This window comes from Ursus americanus, chromosome 5 (assembly GCF_024610735.1).
Source record: "Ursus americanus isolate L20-20 chromosome 5, mUrsAme1.1.p, whole genome shotgun sequence".
In the NCBI taxonomy this organism is placed as follows: domain Eukaryota; kingdom Metazoa; phylum Chordata; class Mammalia; order Carnivora; family Ursidae; genus Ursus; species Ursus americanus.
The window spans coordinates 52375615-52403561 of record NC_142131.1 but is presented as its reverse complement, the minus strand read 5'-3'; the positions used below and the strand labels follow the sequence as shown (position 1 = coordinate 52403561).

Below are 27947 nucleotides of genomic sequence, written 5' to 3'. Positions count from 1 at the left end.
CTCTGATAAAGACGATTTCAGGTGTTGAGAAACTTAAAAATTACTAACTTGGGTTTGTCTGAGAGAGTGCAGTAAAGTATTAGGCCTCTGAGCGTCGCTGTTGACCACTCAAGGAGGAAAACGGAGCTGGAGAGCTAGTCCACCATTTCCTTGTTCCTAAAAATCAAAGAACCAGTCAATCAGACTCCAGAAGATCCGAGGCTGCTACAAAGCTCACCTTGTCAGTCAACCAGCTCTGTGAGCCATAAATTAGGACCATAAAAGGCTTAGTTCCTTGAGAAAAAATAAGATTTGAGTCCGTCGTGGGCAATTGGAACCGAACTCACAGAAAATAATTCGCCAAAGAGGAAATGACCAAATACCTGAGATTCAGACACCGCAGAGGACTGACCCTGCTGTGCATGCTTCTGGGGACGCTGTGCAAGACTGGATCCGGGCAGATCCACTACTCAGTGCAGGAGGAGCTGGACAAAGGCTCCTTTGTGGGCAACATCTACAAGAACCTGGGACTCGAGCCCTGGGAGCTGGCGGAGCGTGGAGTCCGCATCGTCTCTAGAGGTAGGACGGAGCTCTTTGCTCTGAACCTGCGAAGCGGCAGCTTGGTCACCGCAGGCAGGATAGATCGGGAGGAGCTCTGTGCTCAGAGCGTACTGTGTCTGGTAAAATTTAACATCCTGGTTGAAGACAAATTGAAAATTTTTGAAGTAGAAATAGAAATTAAAGACATTAATGATAATGCTCCTGATTTTCTAACAGAGGAATTGGAAATAAAAATTGGTGAACTAACTGCTCCTGGAACTCGATTTCCACTTAAGACTGCATTTGACCCAGATGTGGGCATGAACTCCCTTCAGAACTACCACCTCAGCCCCAATGACTACTTTTCCCTGACTGTGAAGCATGTCTCTGATGGGGCCAAGTACCCAGAGCTGGTGCTGGAGAGGGCTCTGGACCGTGAGCAAAAGAAAGTTCACCAGCTTGTCCTCATTGCTTCTGACGGTGGAAACCCTGTCCGCTCTGGTAACTTGTGCATCCAAGTGATAGTTCTGGATGCAAATGACAACCCACCAGTATTTACTCAACCTGAATATCAAGTAAGTGTCCCGGAGAACTTGCCAGTAGGTACCACGCTGCTCACAGTGAATGCCACTGACCCTGATGAAGGATTCAATGCTCAAGTGTCCTATATTCTAGATAAAATGCCTGGGAAAGTCGCTCAGATGTTTGATCTCAATTCAGTGACTGGAGATATATCAATTTTAAAAAGTCTAGATTATGAGGATGCTACATTCTATGAAATTAAAATTGAAGCACAAGATGGACCTGGTCTCTTTTCAACAGCTAAGATTTTAGTCACGGTTCTGGATGTGAATGACAATGCCCCAGAAGTTACAGTCACTTCTCTTACTGGATCAATCCCAGAAGAGGCTACTGCTGGAAGAGAAATTGCCCTTATCAATGTACATGACCGGGATTCTGGGCAAAATGGACAAGTCACAGTTTTTGTCCTGGGAAATATGCCATTTAATTTAGAAAAATCAATAGACCAATATTACCGCTTAGTGACAGCCAGATCTCTAGACCGTGAACAGGTGTCTGAATATAACATCACTCTCAGAGCCACAGATGGGGGAAATCCCCCACTGTCCATGAGCACTCATATCACTCTGTATGTTGCAGACATCAATGACAACCCACCTGCCTTCAGTCAGTCCTCCTACTCTGCCTATGTTCCTGAAAACAACCCCAGGGGAGCTTCCATCTTCTGCGTGACCGCCCAGGATCCCGACAGCATCAGCAATGCCCACGTCACTTATGCACTGACCGAGGATACCATCCAGGGAGAGCCTCTCTCCACCTATGTCTCCATCAATTCTGACAACGGTGTCCTGTATGCACTCCGTTCCTTTGACTATGAGCAGGTTAGAGACCTACAGCTATTGGTGACAGCCAGTGACAATGGGAACCCTCCACTCAGCAGCAATGTGTCGCTTAGCGTATTTGTGCTGGACCAGAATGACAATGCACCGGAAGTCCTGTACCCCGCCCTGCCCACCGACGGTTCCACCGGCGTGGAGCTGGCACCCCGATCTGCAGAGCCCGGCTACCTGGTCACCAAGGTGGTGGCGGTGGACAGAGACTCTGGCCAGAACGCCTGGCTGTCCTACCGCCTGCTCAAGGCCAGCGAGCCAGGGCTCTTCGCGGTGGGGCTGCACACGGGCGAGGTGCGCACGGCGCGGGCCCTGCTGGACAGAGACGCGCTCAAGCAGAGCCTGGTGGTGGCGGTGCAGGACCACGGCCAGCCCCCTCTCTCGGCCACCGTCACGCTCACCGTGGCCGTGGCCGACAGCATCCCGGACGTCCTGGCCGATCTGGGCAGCATCAGGACCCCCGGCGACCCAGACGATTCGGACCTTACGCTCTACCTGGTGGTGGCGGTGGCCGCAGTGTCCTGCGTCTTCCTCGCCTTTGTCATCGTGCTGCTGGCGCTCAGGCTGAGGCGCTGGCACGCGTCGCGCCTGCTCCAGGCTTCAGGAGGCGGGCTGGTGGGCGTGCCGGCCTCGCACTTTGTGGGCGTGGACGGGGTGCGGGCTTTCCTGCAGACCTATTCTCACGAGGTCTCGCTGACCGCGGACTCGCGGGAGAGTCACGTGATCTTCCCCCAGCCCAACTATGCGGACACGCTCATCAGCCAGGAGAGCTGTGAGAAAAGCGAGTCCTTCCTGGTATCTCAAGATTTACTGGAAACGAAAGGAGACTCCAACCTACCTCAGGTAAGTTTCTTTCTTTTTTGGAATACTATGAAGAACAATTATGCCAGTACAGCTAATATAAAGATTTAATGCACATTTATTTGAAAATAAAACAACGCGGTAGTCCTTAGTTCTATTGCTTAAGTGTCTGTTTCTCTCTTCTTCTGGGCCTATGGTAGAGTTGATCTTCCTGACCTGGTTATGACTGAGTGGGCCTAGATAACTAGTTCTGGCCAATGTAGTGTAAATGGAAGTAATATGTGCCTCTCCCTGGAGGAAGCTCCTGTTGGCATTGTAAGAATTTCCAGATCTCTAAGCTATTTTTTGAAACTGTGACTGTTCCTTCTACCTGAGTGCTTGAATAACTACACCAAGAGAAGAGCTCTGTGGTTGTCATACATTGATGTGTATATCTGTGATAAATAGACTTTTAAATTTTAACTTCCTGTGATTTGAAGTTTATCACTCCAACCTACTTAGCTTCTCCCGACTGATACAAATAAAAATATAAATATTAGGTATGTTAAGCTCCTGTAAATTGATGCTTGCTCTTTCCACGCCAGGCCACACTCTTCTCACTTCAATGACATAAAAACTGTTGGGTAAAAAAATGTACGGCTTGGTCAAGTGGTTTTACCTGGCCAGTGTTCCTTACTGTGTATACCTAAAGTATGTGTGGGTGTATGTGTGCATTCATATTGATTTCAGCCTTTTGTCTGAAGGTGGGGAGGTCAATTGCCTAAACTGTTATGAGTCTTCGAGGGACATTTCTTGTCCTGTGAGAAGGATTTTTAAAAATGCAAGGAGATATGTCTTATTCTCAGCAGGACATTTCTAGGCCAGCTACTCCAACAATAGAATAGAGTCCTACAACTTCCTAGAGCCAGAAATTGTTGGCCCATTTTGAAATTTATGAAATTATTTTCACCCATAAAATCACCTCAGAGAGTCCTCCAAAATGAGACCAAAATATATTTCGTTAGATTTCAAATAAAGGAACATCTCTCTCCCTCAATACATTAGAAAGAGATATATTCATGAGTGTGAGATGCAAGGCCTGAGCAAAATAACTAAGAGCAGGGAAAGGTGTATTTTCACTTACACTTGCAAATACATCACAGAAAAAAGGCACACGATCTCCAAAATGTCTTCTTTAAGGAAAAATCTTTATAATGTGACAAAGTGTTATTAGTATCACTTTCCTCATAATGAGAAAAATTGCTAAATGGATAGTGCCAGGGGAACTTCAGATGCTCAAAGCGAATTTTCTAAGAATCTTGTATAAAACAAAGCCTATATAAATGTTGCGAAAGTGTGTAGGGAGTACAAAGGCAGTACAATTTCCATCGACTTGTGTAGATAATGAAAAGTCTAGACATTCTATTTCACTAAAAAGGATTTTCTTAAGGATGGGCAAGAACTCATTACAATAGAAAGGGGAACAGCAAAAGGCACAGAAAATATAAAGTCATGAAGTAGGGAAAACAATGAAAATAATGTCTTAGTAAAATAGATATAGTCTGTTCTGACTGGAGTGTAATGTGAGTATGTATTACCCCTGCACAACAGTAGAATATATCATTACATTAGTATCTAATTTGGTAGTGCATTTGAAATAAAGGTATTTGTTTTAGTTACCCAAGATGAGTTCAAAGATTACAGGGTAAGTTCCAAAATGGAGTGTCTAAGGACTCTCAACACCTCTCCAAGCTTTACCAGTGATCAAGTCAAATTCATTATACTTATTAACGGTATAAATCAGCTGGAGCTGAGCATTGGCATTATGGAGTATTGCATATATATACATATAGTAAAAAGCACTGATTTCATAAAAAATAAATATGGCATTCACAAGATTGAGCTGTATAAAAGCATGTGTACTAAATTGATCACTAACAAAATATCAGGCTGTGCTGTACTTAATGGGAAGATTATCTATGCTTTAAAAAAATGAGCAATGCATTAAAATAAGTCTAGGGTCTTGACTAACTCTTTTTTTTGCAAAAACTGTATCTTTGGAAAGTATTACTGAATTGATAAAGTATGGAGAGAGTTAAAATACTATATAAGGGAGGTTATGGATTTTACAAAAATGTAGGGATCATAGTTCACTAAAATGTGAATAAAAAACCAATAACTTATTTCGTTACATCCATATTAGTCATGCCAGTGTGCATAAATACAGTGAAATAATTGAAGATATTTTTGCCCCCAAAACTGAAAAAATGGTTGTAAGCCTTGTGAAATTTTTTAATGCAAAAAAGAATGTAAAATGATAGCAATGCTTATGAAATGATAAAAAGTAGAACATATCAAATTTAGAGGGAAAATATGAATACTTGGTTTTTCAACAAATAGACAAGGTACATAGCTTACACGTTGAGGGTAAAAGGCCGGACAATATGCAGTTCTCCCAGACAACCTCCGGGCGCCGCTGTTGACCAAAGGGAAGAAAGGTTCGCAATTCTTCGGGAGAGTTGGGCAGTGTTTTCCGGCTTTATCCTGAGCGCATCAGAACGCGGAGGCGGCGTCTGTGCACCCACCAACTCAAGTCCTACCCTCAAATCACAAAAGTCCAGGTGCTGTCAGTGATTTTTTTTAAACATCCCAGAGACATCCTGAAAAGAAGCTTCCCAGGGAGTTAAAAAAAAAATGCAAAGACGCGCCAGAAAAGCTGAACCGATGAAAATTCAGGTACTGTTTCTCTTCCTGCTGTCTTTGTTATGGGGGGCTATCTCCCAGCAGATCCAATACACTATTCCGGAGGAGCTGGCCAAGGGCGTGCGGGTGGGGAACCTCGCCAAGGATCTGAAACTCAGTGTCCAGGAGGTGCCAGCTCGAAAACTGCGGGTTAGTGCAGAGAATTTCTTCAGTGTGAGTGCAGAGAGTGGGGATTTGTTAGTGAACGGCAGGATAGATCGAGAGGAAATTTGCGGTAGGAAATCTGAGTGTGCGCTAGAATTTGAAATGGTTGCTGAAAATCCAATGAATGTTTTCCACGTGATTGTTGCAATCCAAGATATTAATGACAATGCACCACGTTTCACTGCAAAAGGCATTGACTTGGAAATCTGCGAGTCAGCCTTACCAGGTGTAAAATTCCCTCTGGATTCTGCACAAGATGCAGATGTAGAAAGTAACTCACTGAAGATATACACTATCAACTCCAACGAACACTTCTCTGTGACAACTAAGGAAAGTCCTGATGGAAGTAAATACCCAGAATTACTGCTGGAAAAACCTCTGGACAGAGAACGGCAGAGCTCCCACCAGTTAATCCTGACCGCCATGGACGGTGGAGACCCTCCACTAAGCGGCACCACCCAGATCCGGATTCAGGTCACCGATGCCAATGATAATGCTCCAGTGTTCAGGCAGGACACATACAAAGTTAGCCTCCAAGAGAACGTGCCCTCGGGGACCTCCGTGCTCCAAGTGATGGCCACCGACCAGGACGAGGGTGTTAACGCAGAGATCACCTATGCCTTCCTCAGTGCCCCAACAAGTACCAGCCTCCTCTTCAATCTCAATCCAAATACTGGTGACATTACAACCAATGGTACATTGGACTTTGAAAAGACAAGTAGATATATGTTGGTTGTAGAAGCCAGGGATGGAGGGGTGCACACGGCTCACTGTAATGTTCAGATTGAAATTGTTGATGAGAATGATAATGCCCCAGAGGTCACATTGATGTCCTCTTCTAACCAGATTCCCGAGGACTCAAACCTTGGAACCGTAGTAGCCCTCTTTAAAGTGAGAGACCGGGACTCTGGGCAAAACGGTCTGGTGACGTGCTATATTCAGGAAGACGTTCCTTTCAAATTAGAGTCCACCTCCAAGAATTATTACAAGCTGGTGATTGACAATGCCCTAGATAGGGAGCAAATGGCGGAGTATAATGTCACCATCACAGCCACTGACAAGGGCAAGCCCTCGCTATTCTCCAGTACAAGCATCACCCTACACATCAGCGATATCAACGACAACGTGCCGGTTTTCCACCAGGCCTCCTACGTGGTCCACGTGGCCGAGAACAATCCTCCAGGAGCCTCTATTGCGCGAGTCAGCGCCTTTGACCCGGATCTAGGACACAACGGCCGCGTCTCCTACTCCATCGTGGCCAGCGACCTGGAGCCACGGGCGCTGGCGTCCTACGTGTCCGTGAGCGCGCAGAGCGGCGTGGTGTTCGCGCAGCGCGCCTTCGACCACGAGCAGCTGCGCACCTTCGAGCTGACCCTGCAGGCCCGCGACCAGGGCTCGCCCGCGCTCAGCGCCAACGTGAGCCTGCGCGTGTTGGTGGACGACCGCAACGACAACGCGCCGCGGGTGCTGTACCCGGCGCTGGGGCCCGACGGCTCGGCGCTCTTCGACACGGTGCCGCGTGCCGCGCAGCCCGGCTACCTGGTCACCAAGGTGGTGGCGGTGGACGCCGACTCGGGACACAATGCCTGGCTGTCGTACCACGTGCTGCAGGCCAGCGAGCCGGGACTCTTCAGCCTGGGGCTGCGCACGGGCGAGGTGCGCACGGCGCGTGCTTTGGGCGACAGGGACGCGGCCCGCCAGCGCCTGCTGGTCGCTGTGCGGGATGGGGGACAGCCGCCCCTCTCGGCCACAGCCACGCTGCTCCTGGTTTTCGCTGACAGTTTACAGGAGGTGCTTGGGGATGTCAGCGACCGGCCGGCACCCTCTGACCCCCAGGCAGAGCTGCAGTTTTACCTGGTGGTGGCTTTGGCCTTGATTTCCGTGCTCTTCCTCCTCGCGGTGATTCTGGCGGTTGCCCTGCGCCTGGGACGCTCCTCCAGCCCCGCTGCCTGGGGCTGCTTTCGGCGAGATCTCAGTTCCAAGTCAGGACCTCGGGTTCTCCCCACTTACAGCGAAGGGACTTTGCCCTATTCCTACAATCTGTGCGTGGCCTCACGATTAGCTAACACAGAATTTACTTTTCCCAACCTGAAAGCGGAAATAGTTCCTCCTCGGGATCTCCTTTGTGAGGATCCTTCTACGGATGTACGTATCAGCAATGAAGACCCCCAAATCGTTTATGATTCGTCTTTAGCCTCACACGTGAGTTTCTGCAAACCTACTTTTGTTCTAGGTCGTGCATAATTATTTTTTTATTGTTCTTCATTTTTCTAGTGATGGTAGTAGTAGAAGAGGTGTATTGGATGGGTGGAGATTTCTTAGTTGATGTGTGGTACTATTTTTTTCAAGCTTTATTCTTAGTATAGGTGCTGCCAAAGGGAGCACTTCAAGCTTTATTCTTTATAAATGTACTGACAGTTCTTTCTGCTTAAATTAATGTTCATCTTCATCGAATATATTTTTTTCATCTTTTTGCTGCAATATGTATTTTTAATTGAGCCTTCAATAGTTCTCTTAGCATTTCTTTGCCTTATTACATGTAGCAAAGACTGATTTGGATCACTAACTTTGGGCCAATTTTATTTGAACTCTATAATCACATTCAAAAATAACTTTCTGGGCACCTGGCTGGCTCCGTCCATAGAGCATGTGAGTCTTGATTTCCACATAGTGCGTTCGAACCCCACATTGGGTGTAGAGATTACTTAAAAATAAGATCTTAAGGGGCGCCTGGGTTGCTCAGTTGGTTAAGCATCTGCCTTCAGCTCAGGTCATGATCCCAGAGTCCTGGGATGGAGCCCTGCATCAGGCTCTCTGCTAGGCGGAGAGCCAGCTTCTCCCTCTGCCTCTGCCTGCTGCTCCACCTGCTTGTGCTTTCTCTCTCTCCATCAAATCAATAAATAAAATCTTTATAAAAAATAAGATCTTCAGAAAAATAACCTTAACCATTCTTAAATAATTTATTTTTATACTCTTTCTCCTTTTTGACCGTTATAAGGAATGTGATGAAACTTTTTGTATATAAAGCCTCTCCCGTATTTCTTTTTTTTTTTTTTTTTAGTATAGGTTTCTGAGAAGTGAGTCAAAGTTTTTCCAAACAGCTCCTTTTACCTCCCAATTCCCAGCAATTTGTGACTCCTTTGGAGATTGTGAAAATTACCTTTACTCCGCTCTCCAAAGTCTGATGATTTTACTATTCTGAATAAATTATGGACTTTCTTGTCTGATTAAAATTTTTAAGTAACTTCTAGAAGCTAATTATTTGAGCAATAATCTAAAGAACTGGCAACTTGCTGCTTCATATTAAATTTTCTAAGATTAGTCAAAGTATTCATGTATAAGAAAACTGAAACACGCAGTGATAATATATATACTACTAAAAATTTTCCTTTTAGTAGTTATGTCTAAAATCAAACCTGAAGTAAACTTATAAATGATAGTAAAATAATGCCTTCTGCATATGTCTTTATGTGAAAAAATACTAAATATTGTCTGCTTTTTACAGACAAAGCTTCAGTTTAATTTTTGTCTTCTTTATTATTTATTTTTAATATCAGAGTTACTTACCCATTGTTATAGGGCTTTGCAGTTACATTAGTAATGCACTCATTAAACGTTAAAAAACTGCTTGATTGTCTACTTTATGAAAGGTGCTGTTCTAAAGTTTGAGGACACACTGTGAACATTATAGTCACAAACATAGCCTGTGACCTAAAATCTTGTGTATACAAAATTAATGAACAAATTAGCTTCCCAAGTTGTTATCATATTTGCCAAGCCCATTTGCACAGGAGTAAGACTAGCTCTTGAACAGTAGATGTTTTCTTACAAGAGAATTGAAAAGTTGCCCCAGATTCTAAAGGGTCAACTCATGTGAAGGAACTTGTTTCTGCGTAGGTAAGGACCTAGAGCTCGGACCTCCAACTTCCCCGACCTGACACTGTTTTTACACCTATCTATTCTTTCATTTTCAAGTTCATACTTGTTTCTGGGAAGGATAAATGTGTCCCTCACACAGTGCACTGCCCTGAAAATGGACTATGAAAATAAATGATGGAAAAACTTAAGAGAAAAAAATTCTTAGGAAAAAAATCACCATATTTTCTTTGAAAATAAATAAATTACTTTGGAAGGTTTATTGTGCAGTAAGTTTTGGATCATGCCTGGATTTTTATTGCAAATAAAACAACAGGAGCTTGAATTTTATTCTTTTGGGAAAAATAGGTTATGGAAAAGAAATGGTATAAACAGGTAGTGCTTTTCTTCACCAAGAATAGATTGCAGTAACAGGTTAGGGCTCTGAGTGTCGCTGTTCACCAATCAGGGGAAACAGATAACCAGGAATTTAATCAGAACCACAAGATTTCTGCATCACAAAACATTAGCCCTGTAGCTTTAGGAAAGCTTAAGACCGGACCCCAGAATTCCAACGTTTAACGGCGAAAGCGCAAAATCTTGGACCCTGAAGATCCTGGGGCTTCTCTGGTCTCCACCGAGGGAACACCCAAGCGGAAGCTATTCTGCCTCGGGGCGGTAATGGCGGCTCCTCCTTATCGCCCAGAATGCAGCCGGCTGGTCGGGATCTGCGTTCTCCTGGGGGCCCTGTGGAAAATCCAGGCTGAACAGATTCGCTACTCAGTGCCTGAGGAGCTGGAGAAAGGCTCTTATGTGGGCAATATCGCCAAGGACCTGGGACTGGAGCCCCGGGAACTGTCAGAGCGCGGAGTCCGCATCGTCTCCAGAGGTAGGACACAGCTCTTTGCTCTGAACCCGCGAAGCGGCAGCTTGGTCACCGCGGGTAGGATAGACCGGGAAGAGCTCTGTGATAGATCTCCAAAGTGTGTAGTAAGCTTGGAGATTCTTCTGGAGGACAAAGTGAAGATTTTTGGAGTAGAAGTGGAAATCATCGATGTTAATGATAACGCGCCCAACTTTGGGACAGAGCAAAGGGAAATAAAAGTTGCTGAAAATGAAAGTCCTGGGACAAGATTTCCTCTTCCTGAAGCATTTGATCCAGATGTTGGGGTAAACTCCCTGCAGGGTTACCAGCTCAGCTCCAATGTTCACTTCTCCCTAGACGTGCAAAGCGGAGCAGATGGCATTAAGTACCCGGAGCTGGTGCTGGAGCTTTCCCTAGACCGAGAGGAAGAGGCGGTTCACCACCTCCTTCTCACCGCCTTTGACGGAGGTGACCTGGTTCACTCTGGCACTGTCAAGATTCACGTAACACTTGTGGATACCAACGACAATGCTCCCGTATTCACTCAGCCAGAATACCACGTGAAGGTTCTGGAGAACGTGCCAGTGGGCTACCGGCTACTCACTGTAAAAGCCACTGATCCAGATGAAGGAGCCAATGGAGAAGTAACCTATTCTTTCCGCAAAGTGAGAGATAAAATGTCGCAACTATTCCAGTTGAATTCTTTGACTGGGGACATAACAATATTGGGGGATCTAGATTATGAAGACTCTGGATTCTATGATATAGATGTAGAAGCCCATGATGGACCTGGTCTCCGAGCCAGAAGTAAGGTACTGGTGACAGTTCTGGATGTAAATGACAATGCTCCAGAAGTCACTGTTACATCTCTCACCAGCTCTATCCAAGAAACTTCTTCCCCAGGCACAGTAATTGCACTTTTCAATGTGCACGACAGTGACTCAGGAGAGAATGGCCTTGTCACATGTTCTATTCTGGATAATCTGCCATTCACACTTGAAAAGACCTATGGAAATTATCATCGGCTGTTGACAAGCAGAACACTGGATAGGGAAGAAGTTTCACAATATAACATCACAGTAACTGCCACTGATCATGGAACTCCACCACTTTCCACAGAAACTCACATCTCACTGCAGGTGGCAGACATCAATGACAATCCACCTGCTTTTCCTCATGCTTCCTACTCTGCCTACATTCCTGAAAACAACCCCAGAGGAGCCTCCATTTTATCCATATCTGCCCAGGACCCTGACAGTATCGAGAATGCCAGAGTCACATACTCCTTGGCTGAGGACACATTCCATAGGATGCCTCTTTCTTCCTATGTTTCCATCAACTCTGATACTGGTGTCCTGTATGCACTGTGCTCCTTCGACTTTGAGCAGGTTAGAGACCTGCAACTATTAGTGACAGCCAGCGACAGCGGGGTCCCTCCACTCAGCAGCAATGTGTCCTTGAGTATTTTCATTCTGGACCAGAACGACAATGCCCCTGAAATCCTTTACCCTGCTCTCCCCACTGACGGTTCCACCGGCGTGGAGCTGGCACCCCGATCTGCAGAACCCGGCTACCTGGTCACCAAGGTGGTGGCGGTGGACAGAGACTCGGGCCAGAATGCCTGGCTGTCCTACCGCCTGCTCAAGGCCAGCGAGCCAGGGCTCTTCGCGGTGGGGCTGCACACGGGCGAGGTGCGCACGGCGCGGGCCCTGCTGGACAGAGACGCGCTCAAGCAGAGCCTGGTGGTGGCGGTGCAGGACCACGGCCAGCCCCCTCTCTCGGCCACCGTCACGCTCACCGTGGCCGTGGCCGACAGCATCCCGGACGTCCTGGCCGATCTGGGCAGCATCAGGACCCCCGGCGACCCAGACGATTCGGACCTCACGCTCTACCTGGTGGTGGCGGTGGCCGCAGTGTCCTGCGTCTTCCTCGCCTTTGTCATCGTGCTGCTGGCGCTCAGGCTGAGGCGCTGGCACGCGTCGCGCCTGCTCCAGGCTTCAGGAGGCGGGCTGGTGGGCGTGCCGGCCTCGCACTTTGTGGGCGTGGACGGGGTGCGGGCTTTCCTGCAGACCTATTCTCACGAGGTCTCACTGACCGCGGACTCGCGGGAGAGTCACGTGATCTTCCCCCAGCCCAACTATGCGGACACGCTTATCAGCCAGGAGAGCTGTGGGAAAAGCGAGCCTCTTCTGGTAACTCAGGATTTACTTGAAACAAAAGGAGACCCTAGTCTTCATCAGGTGAGTCAGTCTTGCCACACCAAAACATAGGCAGAGAGCTATATAAACGTCTCCAATTGTATAATATATATATTATATTATATATATATATATTATATATATGGTAATATATGAAGTAAAGACACTTCTTTTTTAGTATTCTGTTACTTTAAAGGGAATGGGCAGGGGTGCCTGGGTGGCTCAGTTGGTTAAGCGTCTGCTTTAGGCTCAGGTCATGATCCCAGGGTGTGGGAAGGAGCCCCACCTCAGGCTCTCTACTCAAGGGGAATCTGCTTCTCCCTCTCCCTCTGCCTGCTGCTCCCTCTTCTTGTGCTCTCTCTCTCAAATAAACAAAATCTATGAAAATGAATAAATAATAAAAATAAAGGGGAGGGGCGGATGATCCCTCAAGATCATGTCAATAGCAGTTACTACTCTTTAAAGTTTATTACTTATCATTTGTAGTCTTCATTTAGTTACAGTTTCAGCAACAGTTTCTTAAGTTTATGTCTCTGTCTCTTTTCTTTAAGTGCCATTTTCATTTAGGCATTAGTGAAAGGATAGATTAGAACTGTGAAATGCAGGGCATTTTGCTGCTCAGTGGGTAGAGCATGTGACTCTTGATCTTGGGGTCATGAGTTCGAACCCCCACGTTGGGTGTAGAGATTACTTTTTATTTTTTTAAGTAGGCACCACACCCAGCGTGAAGCCCAAGGCAGGGCTAGAACTCACAATCGTGAGTACAAGATCAGAGCTGAATCAAGAGTCAGATGCTTAGCCACCCAGGCACCTAGAGAATAACTAAAAAAAAGGAGAAGAACTGAAATGAAAGGCAACTCTGTAAAATCATATTAAAGTAGTCTGTCTTATGAAGCTGTTATTGATTCTAGACTATTTTTTACACTTTGAAGTTTTTTTTTCCTTGAAAGGGTATTTTCCATTATAATTAAATAGTGGCAATTTATAAAATACTGGAGAAAATGTTAACTTTTAGATATAATTTTAACAGGGATAGCTTCTCAATTGGATTGGTGTATTTCAAGTATTTTGTTGTTTCAGTTTGTGAGATGCATCAGTTCTCAGTATGTATGATTCCTTTGTGCATTTCTGTGATTACCAAAAATATTGCCCATTTTGTTTCATTCATCTTTAAGTAGATTGAAGGGGGTGATTTTGATAATTTCTAAATTTTCTATTATGGCATCACTATGAGATCCTTCTCAATTTCTAAGGAAAACATAACTTTCAAAATCTTTTCTTTTTCATCATGAGAATCACTTATAAAGGTTGGGTAACTTGGATTCTGAATTAATATGATTTATGCTACTTATTAAGTAGGCCTCTTCCCTGTTCCTGAAAATTGCTTTCAGTTAGCTCTGAGATGGCTCTAGGATGATCTGATATGGGGGAAATAGTTTGTGTGCAAGGGATATGCAACACTTTCGTTCCTTATGCTTTCCTTTAGTTCTATGAGTTAACTAAGAATTCATGAATGTCTAAGGCTACACAAGTTAGTGCTCTTTAGATAGGCAGCAATTGTAGCAGTAGATTGTGCACTATGCCCCAATTCAGCTTAAAAAGGAGCATTTTAGTTTCTAAATGCTTTTGTCTTTGTGGGAATCTGTGTTGTGATACACAGAAAAACAATGTCATGTGATGCAATTAGCTGGCATGGGGAAAGAAGAGGGGAAATAATACTGAGAGAGATTCTGAGGAAAGATTATTTAAAATACTGAAGCTTTAAAATAAAACTTGGAAATATCAATCAGCCTGAAACTGTGTCAAGCGTATTTGGATGCTGGCATTAGGAATACATTCCAGAATCAGAGTGATATATAAATTTTAAATGTCCAGGAGAGCAGTAGATAATTTTTACCCTAATATCACACTGAAAAGGTGTTTCTGTTTGAATGGGCACCGGGTTTCTTTTAGAAAATCGTGTTTCTGGTTAAGTAAATTATTGTGCAACGATATGATGGAAGAAATAAATGGGAAAAGCCTTTATCTACTGATATGAAATAATTTCAAGATAAAATGAATGAAAAAAGCAAGATGCAGAACACAGTATATTGTATACTTACATTTACGTATTAAGGGGGAACATTTATAAAAATCTGCACTACAAAACATGTCTCTGGAATGATACACACAAAAAACATAACACTTATTTCTCCTGGGAGAAATGTGTTGTTGAAAGCAGAAAGGAGACAATATATTGTGTGTACCTTTTCATTTTGGAGTTATGTGAATATATACCATTTTAAAAACAAACAAATAGTCCCTGTAAATTCAGAAAAATATTTTCTCAAAACATTTACAAGCAATTGATGCACTTCCACGGGAAAACCTCTGGGTGTCGCTGTAGGTCAAAAAAGTGAGAGAAGACGCATTTGGGAGCCTCTGAGAGGGTAACTTCCTGCTCAAACCAGCCACTTAGAGGAGACCAGTAAAGATTCGGATACAGAAAACAAAAGCAGGAAGACCCTACCCGGGCTTTTGCCATCCACGGAGGGCTTATTTCTCCTCCCGACCAAAAAGCAGAGCCACCGTGGAGACAGACAGGATGAGGTCGACCGCCCAGAGGAGCAGCCCAGCGCCGTGGCGGCAGGTACTGTTGGCTTTTCTGCTGTCTTTGTTCCGTGGGGCTCTCCCGAATCAAATCCGCTATTCAATTCCCGAAGAGCTGGCCCAAAACTCGGTGGTAGGAAACCTCGCCAAGGATCTGGGACTCAGTGTCCAGGACTTGCCAGCCCGGAAGCTGCGGGTTAGCGCCGAGAAAGAGTATTTCACTGTAAACCCTGAGAATGGGGACTTAATTGTGAGTGACAGAATAGATCGAGAGCAGATATGCGGAAAGAAGCCTCTGTGTATTCTGGATTTCGATACTGTCGCTGAAAACCCACTAAATATTTTCCATGTAGCAGTAACAGTGCAGGATGTAAATGACAACATCCCACTATTCAAACAGAATAAGATTGAATTAAAAATTGTAGAATCCACCAAGCCAGGTAAAACATTTCCACTAGACCCAGCCCTGGATTCAGATGCTGGTCTGAATTCACTGCAAAGCTACCATCTTAATGACAATGAGCACTTTGATCTCACAGAGAAACAGACTGGTGATGGACGTAAATATCCTGAGTTGGTTCTGAAACATTCTTTAGACAGAGAAGAACAGAATTTCCATCAGTTGGTTCTAACAGCTGTGGACGGTGGGGACCCACCACAAAGTGGCACCACCCAGATCCAAATCCAAGTGACTGATGCTAATGATAACCCCCCAGTGTTCATTCAGGACATATACAAGGTCAGTTTGCAGGAAGGTGTGCCCCGGGGCTTCTCCGTGCTTCAAGTAACGGCCACTGACCAGGACGAAGGTGTCAACGCAGAGATCACCTACTCCTTTCATAATGTGGATGAACTAGTAGAACAGTTCTTTAACTTAGATAAAAGAACAGGAGAAATCACAACAAAGGATGATTTTGATTTTGAAATTGCTAATAGTTACACTTTCAGTGTAGAAGCAAAAGATCCTGGAGATCTAGCAGCCCACTGCAGTATTCAAGTTGAAATTCTCGATGAGAATGATTGTGCACCTGAAGTGATTATCACTTCAGTATTTACTCCCCTACCAGAAGATTCACCACCAGGAACTGTGATCGCCTTGATAAAAACAAGGGATAGAGACTCTGGAGAAAATGGAGAAGTTTACTGCCGCATCTTGGGAAGGGGTGAGTTTATACTTAAATCTTACTCGAAGAACTATTACAAGCTAGTGACAGATGGGCCCCTGGACCGAGAGAAGATTCCGGAATACAACATCACTGTGTTGGCCACCGACAGGGGAAAGCCGCCCCTCTCCTCTAGTATAAGCATCACGCTGCACATCGCAGATGTCAATGACAACGCGCCGGTTTTCAAACAGGCTTTCTATTTGGTCCATGTGGCTGAGAACAACCCCCCTGGAGCCTCCATCGCCCAAGTCAGCGCCTCCGACCCTGACCTGGGACACAACGGCCACGTCTCCTACTCCATCGTGGCCAGCGACCTGGAGCCACGGGCGCTGGCGTCCTACGTGTCCGTGAGCGCGCAGAGCGGCGTGGTGTTCGCGCAGCGCGCCTTCGACCACGAGCAGCTGCGCGCCTTCGAGCTGACCCTGCAGGCCCGCGACCAGGGCTCGCCCGCGCTCAGCGCCAACGTGAGCCTGCGAGTGTTGGTGGACGACCGCAACGACAACGCGCCGCGGGTGCTGTACCCGGCGCTGGGGCCCGACGGCTCGGCGCTCTTCGACACGGTGCCGCGCGCCGCGCAGCCTGGCTACCTGGTCACCAAGGTGGTGGCGGTGGACGCCGACTCGGGACACAATGCCTGGCTGTCGTACCACGTGCTGCAGGCCAGCGAGCCGGGACTCTTCAGCCTGGGGCTGCGCACGGGCGAGGTGCGCACGGCGCGTGCTTTGGGCGACAGGGACGCGGCCCGCCAGCGCCTGCTGGTCGCTGTGCGGGATGGGGGACAGCCGCCCCTCTCGGCCACAGCCACGCTGCTCCTGGTTTTCGCTGACAGCTTACAGGAGGTGCTTCCGGATGTCAGCGACCGGCCGGCACCCTCTGACCCCCAGGCAGAGCTGCAGTTTTACCTGGTGGTGGCTTTGGCCTTGATTTCCGTGCTCTTCCTCCTCGCGGTGATTCTGGCGGTTGCCCTGCGCCTGGGACGCTCCTCCAGCGCCACCACCTGGGGCTGCTTTCAGCCTGGTCTGTGTGTCAAGTCAGGACCTGTGGTTCCTCCCAACTACGGTGAAGGGACTTTGCCTTATTCCTACAATCTGTGCGTTGCCTCACAATCAGCTAAGACAGAGTTTAATTTTCTTACTGTCACCCCTGAAGTGACTCCCTCTCAGGATCTCCTCTGTGAAGATCCCTCTTGGGTACCAAATACAAATCATGAAGGCGCTGGGGTCCCATTTGCATCAGATATTATTTTAAAGGTGAGCTTTAATTTATTTGACTTGCTTTCAGTTTTGGTATCAGTGTTTGTTAACAAATCACCAAACTGGGGTTTAAGTCTCAACTTCATATTTTGTCTTGTGGGTTCAATATAGACAGTTTTCTGCCTTAATTATCTTAATCGTATCTAGCCAAATCTTTGACATACGTTTTCTGCCTGATATATGAGATTTATCTGTCCATAATTATAAGCCTGTACTACATGAAATACTTACCTTTCTTCCTCATCTTTATATTCCTTTCCTCTGAAATTTCGTTACTATTGGGACTTCAAGCTATTCCTTTCACCTTCAGGGTCTTTATTGCTCAAATTTTAGTTTTACTTCCTCTTAGAATTATAGCACTTCAGAGTAAAGAGAGCTGTCTATGTTTCTAGTTGGGGAAAACTGGGAACCAAAATAAGAAAAAAAATGACCCAGTGTCATGGTTTGCTAACAGCAGGGCATGGGTAGGACTGAATTGTAGAACAGCTCTAAGTGTCTTTCCAAGCTAAGCATCTTGATATCTCAGATTGGTTTTTAAAGGATGGACAACATTTGAGGTCTTCAGTGTCTGTTTTACGGGTGTATTTATTAAATGGGAGAAATCTTTCTCTCCCATTCATAGTAACAGATTGCTTTTGTGAAAAATTGTACATTGAAAAAATTTTGCAAACTGTATTCACATTGTTTACTTTAAATTTTCTTTTTTGAATTTTCTAATTATAGATTCAAAATGTCTTTATTTTCTTTCTTTTCCTATGAAGGTGTCATTAGGTTAAAATTTGCTTTTCTCACTTAATGGACTCTGTCATGTCCTCTTTTCCCAGTCATGAGACTTTTTTCCCCTGCTACCTTATAAAAGGGATAACATTAAATATCTCTCTCAATATAAGAAGGCCACTCAGTGCCTGCTCACTAAGTATCTGGACATGTTTCTCTGCATAGATGATGAACTAAAACCCTTTGCTTCAGTCACTATACTGATTTCTCCAAGAGTCTGTCACCGTAAAATGCCTAACTCCAGTTTAGTTATGGTAATAGGAAAATATAGATAATGTATAGTTAACCCAACTCAAACTCTTAGTCTGATATAGTGTAGCTGCCAAATTCTTGGTGTGAAAATCTGGGAACTTTTTCAAAGACCTCACAAGCAACAAAATGACCCCTTTATTTTTTATTTTATGACAACTAATACAATTTGCTTGAATCAGAAGGCCTTTTTGTAAAAGTGCAATAGAAGCTAGGTTGTTTCCTTGACATTCTTATGCACAATGGGCACATTTCCATAAATTTGGTCTAATAAAAAGATGAAATTTTAAAATCTACAAGATTAAGAATTCCAATATCCTAATTTAATGGACTCAATATAGGTAAGAGGTGAATAAAGGACCTAGGCTCTGTGGCACTTAATTAAAACTTTTCTAAAGAAATAAAGATCTAATAATTATATTGATCTCAAGGTTTGTTGAAGACTTTTGCTATTTCAAAATTAAATATAAACAATGTCACTTGATAGTAGGTTTAAGATACAGCAAAATTATTAGAAATAAAATATAACTAAACATTTATGAAATAAAACAGAATTGGTGTAGTAACTGGTTAGGACTCTGAGTGTCGCTGTTCACCAAAGTGGAAAAGCTGCTTGCTGTTAGGATCTCTCTGCTTCTTCCGCACCAAACAAACACAGACCAGAGAAGTTTTAGGGAATAGGCTTGCATTTCTGTCACGTAATGTGTTCCCTTTGGCTTGAAAGAAGTAAGGAAACAGCAGGCTGGAATTAGGACTAAGAAAACTGGTCAGAGAGAAAGCAATGGCGGATCCACTGAAGGGTTGGGGCTGCATAGAGCCTCTCTTGCTCTTCCTGCTCCTGGAGACGCTATGGGGAGCCAGAGCGGGGCAGATCCGCTACTCGGTGCTGGAGGAGCTGGACAAAGGCTCCTTCGTGGGAAACATCGCCAAGGACCTGGGGCTGGAGCCCCGGGAGCTGGCGGAGCATGGGGTCCGCATCGTCTCCAGAGGTAGGACTCAGCTTTTTGCTCTGAACCCGCGAAGCGGCAGCTTGGTCACCGCGGACAGGATAGACCGGGAGGAGCTGTGTGCTCAGAGCACACCGTGTCTGGTGAGTTTTAACATCTTGGTTGAGAATAACATGAAAATGTATGGAGTAGAAATAGAAATAATAGATATTAATGATAACCTTCCGCGTTTCCGGGATGAAGAAGTAAAAGTAAAAGTTAATGAAAATGCGGCTACTGGAACGCGATTAGTGCTTCCCTTCGCTCGAGATGCGGATGTGAATGTGAACTCCCTCCAGAGTTATCAGCTCAGCCGCAATATGCATTTCTCTCTGGAAGAGAAAAGCGGAGCTGACGGACAAAAATATCCGGAGCTGGTACTGGAACGGCCCTTGGACCGCGAGAAAGTAGCTGTCCACGACCTCCTGCTCACAGCTTTAGATGGCGGAGACCCCATACTCTCTAGTACTACGCACATACGTGTGATGGTCCTTGACGCAAATGATAACGCGCCCTTGTTCACTCGATCCGAGTACAGAGTGAGTGTACCAGAGAACATACCAGTAGGCACTCGGCTGCTTACGCTAACCGCCACAGATCCAGATGAGGGAATAAACGGGGAATTAACTTACTCTTTTCGCAATGAAGAAGACAAAATTTCAGAGACTTTCAAACTTGATTCGAACCTGGGTGATATCTCAACTCTGCAACCACTGGATTATGAAGAATCCAGGTTCTACCTCATGGAAGTGGTAGCTCAGGATGGAGGTGCTCTTCTGGCCAGTGCTAAGGTGCTGATCACAGTACAGGACGTGAATGACAATGTCCCAGAAGTGATCCTCACCTCTCTTGCTAGTTCCATCTCTGAGGACTGTCCTCCTGGAACCATAATTGCACTGTTTAGTGTACATGATGGTGATTCTGGAGAGAATGGTGAGATTCTATGTTCTATTCCTAGGAACTTGCCTTTTAAATTGGAAAAGTCAGTTGATAATTACTATCACTTATTGACAACAAAAGCCCTGGACAGAGAAGAGATCTCAGATTATAACATCACAGTCACTGTCATTGACCGTGGAAACCCACCCTTGTCTACAGAAAGCCACATCTCCCTGAATGTGGCAGACATCAATGACAACCCTCCCATCTTCCCTCACACTTCATACTCCACCTACGTCCTGGAAAACAATCCCAGAGGCCTCTCAATCTTATCTGTGACTGCGCATGACCCTGACAGCGGCAACAATGCCAAGGTCACTTACTCTCTGGCTGAGGACAACTTTCAAGGAATGCCTCTATCCTCCTATGTCTCCATTAATTCCAACACAGGCATCCTATATGCTCTGGACTCTTTTGACTATGAGCAGGTTAAAGACCTGCAGCTGTGGGTAATGGCCAGTGACAGTGGAGACCCTCCACTTAGTAGCAACATGTCACTGAGCCTGTTCGTGCTGGATCAGAATGACAATGCCCCGGAAATCCTGTACCCCAGCATTCCTACTGATGGCTCCACAGGCGTGGAGCTGGCACCCCGCTCTGCAGAACCCGGCTACCTGGTCACCAAGGTGGTGGCGGTGGACAGAGACTCTGGACAGAACGCCTGGCTGTCCTACCGCCTGTTCAAGGCCAGCGAGCCAGGGCTCTTCGCGGTGGGGCTGCACACGGGCGAGGTGCGCACGGCGCGGGCCCTGCTGGACAGAGACGCGCTCAAGCAGAGCCTGGTGGTGGCGGTGCAGGACCACGGCCAGCCCCCTCTCTCGGCCACCGTCACGCTCACCGTGGCCGTGGCCGACAGCATCCCGGACGTCCTGGCCGATCTGGGCAGCATCAGGACCCCCGGCGACCCAGACGATTCGGACCTCACGCTCTACCTGGTGGTGGCGGTGGCCGCAGTGTCCTGCGTCTTCCTCGCCTTTGTCATCGTGCTGCTGGCGCTCAGGCTGAGGCGCTGGCACGCGTCGCGCCTGCTCCAGGCTTCAGGAGGCGGGCTGGTGGGCGTGCCGGCCTCGCACTTTGTGGGCGTGGACGGGGTGCGGGCTTTCCTGCAGACCTATTCTCACGAGGTCTCGCTGACCGCGGACTCGCGGGAGAGTCACGTGATCTTCCCCCAGCCCAACTATGCGGACACGCTCATCAGCCAGGAGAGCTGTGGGAAAAGCGAGCCTCTTCTGATATCTGAGAAGATAAATGTAAATGAAGAAGTAGGAGTTGTTAAGGTGAGATTTCTTTTTAAGTATGGTTGCTTGTAGCTTTTTTTCATTTGTTTCCTTAATCATTTCTCTGCCACATTCAAAATTGGTTAATTGTGTTAAGTACTGAATCATTGTAGGTTTCATTTAGAGATCAACTTGATTTAATTGGATGGTGCTGTTTCCATTTGTTTTCAAGTTTTATTTTGTGTTTAATGTCTTCTTTTTTCAATACGTGAAATTTTTAGACAATCTAGCTGATATGCATAGGCTTAAAAGAAAGTAGTTAAACATAATCACTTTACCCAAAGACTTTCTTATACTAGAACTATTATTATGTAAATAGAAGAGTTGTTTGATTAGTCCAAGTTGTTAGATATAATGTTCTCTTTTGGATATTTGTATCAACACGAATATTGAATATGTTTTGGAAAGGATGGTACACAGCACTGGTATTTTAGTATACCTGCTGTTTGCATAAGGAAATAATTTACAGTATTTTAATAAATCAGTGGAAGAATATAGAAAACTTCTACATGATAAAAATTAGAAAAACATTAAATTTGTAGTCTGTGGCATTCTCAAGTCTGGGAACTTTGGGTTAACCTATGTAATTTCTAGACATGCATATTTGTTGAGATAAGAAATCAGTGAGAAGGAACCTTAGAACTGTACTTTATTTGGGGCACCCGGGTGGCTCAGTCAGTTAAGTGTGGGACTCTTGATTTGGGCTCAGGTCATGGTCCTTGGTCATGGGATCGAGTCCTGTGTGGGTCTCCTGGCTCAGTGGGGAGTCGGCTTGAGATTTCTCTCCCTATCCCTCTGCCCTCACACCCCACCCCCACAAGCTCTCTCTCTCTCTAAAAATACATAAATCTTTAAAAAACTGTACTTTATTCTGTGATGCAGTTTAAAATCTGCAAAGAATTAGAATCCGCTATAATCATTAAATACAAATATGCCCTACACCTGGCATCTTCTGGTTACAGATAACGTCTTCACTTTTCAGAATCAGCATCTACTTGAATGTTTGCACCTAGCATGTGTTGGTACAATCCTGCTTTATTACTAGAGTCTAAGATTTGTACTTGGAAAATCAATTCAACATAAAAATTGTTTGAAATTTTAAAATTCATTTCTCAGGGATGTATTCTTCTTAATAATTTTTCTTAATGAAATGCAGGTCTATGGGTCTCAAATTCTTGAGTGTGTGTTGTGTAATGGAAGGCCTGCCCTCTTCATTTTTCGCATCTGATTTACTGAAGATAAATTTCAGATGCTTCTCCTTAAGATTTTCAGTCTTTCAAATATTGTACTTTCAACAGCCTCATCAGCTGCAAAGTGTGACTAAATGGGAGAAATGGCAATTAAATACTATGATGGGGTGGCAGGCTGCATTACCTGACCAAACAAATGGTTTATTGTTACATGTGGGAACCTATGAGCACTTGATTTTTGTTTTTTAAATAATTACTTCAGGGGGATCCAATATTTATATATTGAAGGGGATCCAATTATATTTATATAGAGATAATTTTGATTGCAGTATAAAAAGTGGAGATTCACTGAATAGTGAATGCATCCAAAGAGTGATGAGAATCTGTATGATGGAGACTGATATGATTCACTTTTCCATTATATTTTATAACAATTTTTTTTCATTACATTTTAAAGAAAAGTTTATACATTTTGGATATATGTCCCAAGTTAACTTTTTCATGCAATGGAAAATACCTCTTAAACCTCCAAAAACTTCAATCGACTTTATGTAATAAAATGCTTGATACAACACTATATATTATACTATATATACTGTATAATCATTTAAATATTTGAATCTTTAGTTTCATATGTGCTCTGAAAAGATAACTCTACTGTACTAATTTAAGTGTTCACACCTTTTTGCAAAGGCACTTGTTCAGTCATGTTTTGGGGCAAAGCCTTGAGTCTATGTTTTTTATGTTTGTATGAAGTAGAGATGTCAGTGAGTTTCTGTCTAGAATCGTGAATACACTGAGTAGTTTTTTTTTTATGAAGATTCCTAGTTTGGAAATGAAATTAAAACTGTGAGGCATTGGGGCACATGGGTGGCTCTTTCAGTTAAGCATCTGCCTTCAGCTCCCATCGTGATCCCAGGGTCCTGGGATCGAGTCCTGCATAGGGCTCCCTGGGAGCCTGCTCTCCCTCTGCCTGCTGCTCCCCTTGTTTGTGCTCTATCTCTCTCTTTGACAAATAAGTAAAATCTTTTTTTAAAAAAAAACCTGTAAGACACCTATCAGAAACATGAAACTTGACACGCTTATTGACAAGGGAAGAATGTCAATAAAAAAGGGTTGGGATGATCTGATAGTAACCTGGGGACAACATAGATTACTTTCTTTAGAATATATAATTATAAGGACTCATACTTCATCCCCAAAATTCAAATAACTCACCACTGCTAAGTGACTTGAGAAGAAACAGTACAATTAAAGACAATGGTAATGTAGTGTAGACAAAATAAAATCAGTGGGATGGTTTTTAAATCATGGCCATTAAAAGTAGACACTTGAAAATGAAGGAAAAGAGTGTTTCTTGCTTCTTACCGCACTTCCGTTTTATAAGGACAACCAATCTCTTTGTGTACCTATCTATTGGGGGGGTAAGGTGATAATGATAATATAGAAGGAAGTGAAACACTGGAGAAAACTAAGAGCTATGAGATTTCTAATATTTATAAGTTAGAAGAAAAGAAATAAGTGGAATAACCATACATAGCAAGCTGATATTTCTAGAATTTTCATATTACACTTTCTGCCATCACCACCACCACTACTTTCATTTGTGTAATTTTCTACATATCATTTCATCTGGCCTTCAGTTTTACTAAGGAACACACGGAAGAAGTTATTATGACCATTTTATGAAAATAAAAACCACAATGATGCCAATAAACATCTTCAAGCAAGTTACCTCTGCTCTTTGAGGGGTAAAAATCACTTGATTTAGATGGATAAAGATCAAGTTCAAATAAAATGACTGCCAGATCGAAGATACAGTAAATATCTAAAATGTTAAAATCCTTGTAAAATGGGAAGAATGAGTATTTGCATCAGGACACAATTTTAAGGCATTCCTTATTTGGAGCTCATTTAGTAACGTCTACTGCAGTTCTGCAGCCGAGACGCGGGGTGCCGCTGTTGGCTAGTACTGGGCGTAGTATCAGCTTCTCCCGACGCAAAGCAATCACACACACACACACACACACACACACACACACACACACACACACACACACACGCCCCCGCCCCCGGAACCTCGGTAACGGGACTTTCTCTCCAGTTCTCTGCCGCCGAGATATCTGTCAGAGAATCTGTCTGCCAAGACAAATCAAGGACTTGCTCCTGCTTGGGATCATTTAGCGATCGTAGCTCTTCGGAATCCTTAAGGCAAAGTCGCAGAAAGGGAGATGGGAGATCTCTTGGGACAGAAGGGCCCGACTGGGCGGAGACGAATGCGGTTTCTCTTTTTGCTGTCTTTGGTCTGCCCGGTGCTCCCGGAGCAGATCCGCTACACTATTCCTGAGGAGCTGGCCATGGGCTCGCTGGTGGGGAACCTCCCCAAGGATCTGGGGCTTGGCGTTCAAGATTTGCCCACCCGAAACCTGCGGATTAGCGCACAGAAGAAATTCTTTACAGTGAGTACTGAGAACGGGGACTTACTTGTGAGCGACCGTATAGACCGAGAGCAGATTTGTGGCAAGAAGTCATCGTGTGTCCTAGAATTCGAAATGGTCGCTGAAAAGCCTTTGAACTTCTTTCATATAAGTGTGGTAATTCAGGATATCAATGACAACCCACCGACCTTTAGCCAAAATATCACTGAACTGGAAATCAGTGAACTGGCCCTAACTGGGGCCACTTTTTCCCTGGAATCCGCACAAGATTCAGATGTAGGTGTCAATTCCCTGCAGCAGTACTACCTCAACCCCAACCCGCACTTCTCTTTGATTCAGAAGGAGAACCCAGATGGCAGTAGGTACCCAGAACTGGTAGTGAAGACTCCCCTGGACAGGGAAGAGCAGTCCTGCCACCATCTGGTCCTCACCGCTGTTGACGGGGGGGGACCCATCCAGAAGCTCCTCTACCCAGATAAGGGTGCTTGTGGCAGATGCAAATGATAACCCACCAGTGTTTACCCAGGATGTATACAGGGCCAGTGTTCGAGAGAACCTGCCCATGGGCTCCTCTGTACTAAGTGTGATGGCCACTGACTTGGATGAGGGGGTCAATGCTGAGATCACATACGCTTTCATCAACACTGGTAATGTAGTGAGACAGTTGTTCAAGCTGGACAGTAAAACAGGGGTACTCACCACTGGTGGAGAACTGGACTTTGAAGAGAGAGAGAGCTACACAATTGGGGTGGAAGCAAAGGATGGTGGCCGGCACACCGCACACTGTAAAATACAAATAGATATTTTGGATGAAAATGACAACGCTCCTGAGGTGACCCTGGATTCTGAATCTAAACAGATTCAAGAAGATGCTGAGCTGGGGACTGTTGTTGCCCTGATCAAAACACATGACCTAGATTCTGGATTTAATGGGGAAGTTTTCTGTCAACTACAAGGAAAGTTCCCATTTAAAATAGTTCAAGATACAAAAAATACATACATGTTGGTCACAGATGGAGTCCTAGATCGAGAACAGATTCCAGAATACAATATCACCATCACAGTCACAGATAGGGGAAAGCCGCCTCTCTCTTCCAACAGAAGTGTCCTCTTGAACATCATCGATGTCAACGACAACGCGCCTGTTTTCGGACAGGCTTTCTGTTTGGTCCATGTGGCTGAGAACAACCCCCCTGGAGCCTCCATTGCCCAAGTCAGTGCCTCCGACCCCGACCTGGGGCCCAACGGCCGCGTCTCCTACTCCATCGTGGCCAGCGACCTGGAGCCACGGGCGCTGGCGTCCTACGTGTCCGTGAGCGCGCAGAGCGGCGTGGTGTTCGCGCAGCGCGCCTTTGACCACGAGCAGCTGCGCGCCTTCGAGCTGACCCTGCAGGCCCGCGACCAGGGCTCGCCCGCGCTCAGCGCCAACGTGAGCCTGCGCGTGTTGGTGGACGACCGCAACGACAACGCGCCGCGGGTGCTGTACCCGGCGCTGGGGCCCGACGGCTCGGCGCTCTTCGACACGGTGCCGCGCGCCGCGCAGCCCGGCTACCTGGTCACCAAGGTGGTGGCGGTGGACGCCGACTCGGGACACAATGCCTGGCTGTCGTACCACGTGCTGCAGGCCAGCGAGCCGGGACTCTTCAGCCTGGGGCTGCGCACGGGCGAGGTGCGCACGGCGCGTGCTTTGGGCGACAGGGACGCGGCCCGCCAGCGCCTGCTGGTCGCTGTGCGGGATGGGGGACAGCCGCCCCTCTCGGCCACAGCCACGCTGAACCTGGCTTTCGCTGACAGTTTACAGGAGGTGCTGCCAGATGTCAGCGACCGGCCGGCGCCCTCTGACCCCCAGGCAGAGCTGCAGTTTTACCTGGTGGTGGCTTTGGCCTTGATTTCGGTCCTCTTCCTCCTCGCGGTGATTCTGGCGGTTGCCCTGCGCCTGGGACGCTCCTCCAGCCCCGCTGCCTGGGGCTGCTTTCAGACCAATGTGTGCTCCAAGACTGAATCTGGTGTTCTCCCCAACTTTATCGAAGGGACTCTGCCTTATTCTTACAATCTATGTGCTGCCTCACATTCCTCAAAGACTGAGTTTAAATTTCTCAATATAAAGCCTGATAATGTTCCACCACAAGATCTTCTGTGTAATGAAGCCTCTTGGTTTGAAAGTACCAGTGATGAAGATCCCCAAATGACTTCTAATTCAGTCAGTTCGCAACAGGTGAGTTGCTTCAAAACCCTTTATTTCCATAATCGTAACTAGATGTCAATAATTATTATAGAAGTAATACATATACAGGCTAAGTATGTCCTGATTTTGTTGTATTTTGTTGATTTTTCTGGGCATCGCTTGGGGGCGTTTTTAGAATTTTTTATTTATTTATCAGTGTTGCAGTCTTTCATGGAAAGTGACCTTGTGATGGTCTTGAAATTTTTGTTAAATCTAAAGCCATATACCGTGAAACATTTTTGATACATTAGTATCACACTGTCGTTGGGAAACATATTATCTATATATAATTAAACACAAAGGTAGGCAATTCAGTGGTTTAC

At 45.5% G+C, this 27947-nt stretch overlaps 2 protein-coding genes across 7 annotated transcripts in view; both read left to right on the top strand.

Annotated features, from left to right (window-relative positions):
- The window catches only part of LOC123790226 (protocadherin gamma-C5), a 168765-nt gene that overhangs the window by 4854 nt on the left and 135964 nt on the right, over positions 1 to 27947 (top strand). The window contains exon 1 of one of the 6 annotated variants that reach the window (XM_045794436.2): positions 158 to 2774. The exons of 1 other annotated variant lie outside the window; for it this stretch is intronic. In XM_045794436.2, coding sequence (XP_045650392.1) covers positions 351 to 2774 — 2424 coding nt within the window. In that variant the 5' untranslated portion in view covers positions 158 to 350. 4 more of the 6 variants (XM_087862201.1, XM_045794435.2, XM_045794438.2 and 1 more) reach the window with 4 other exon arrangements.
- Positions 21781 to 27926, top strand: LOC123790227 (protocadherin gamma-B3-like). Its single transcript, XM_045794446.2, is given in 2 exon segments — positions 21781 to 25841; positions 25843 to 27926. Coding segments are annotated over 2 exon segments (2463 nt in total). The 5' UTR covers positions 21781 to 25193; the 3' UTR covers positions 27658 to 27926.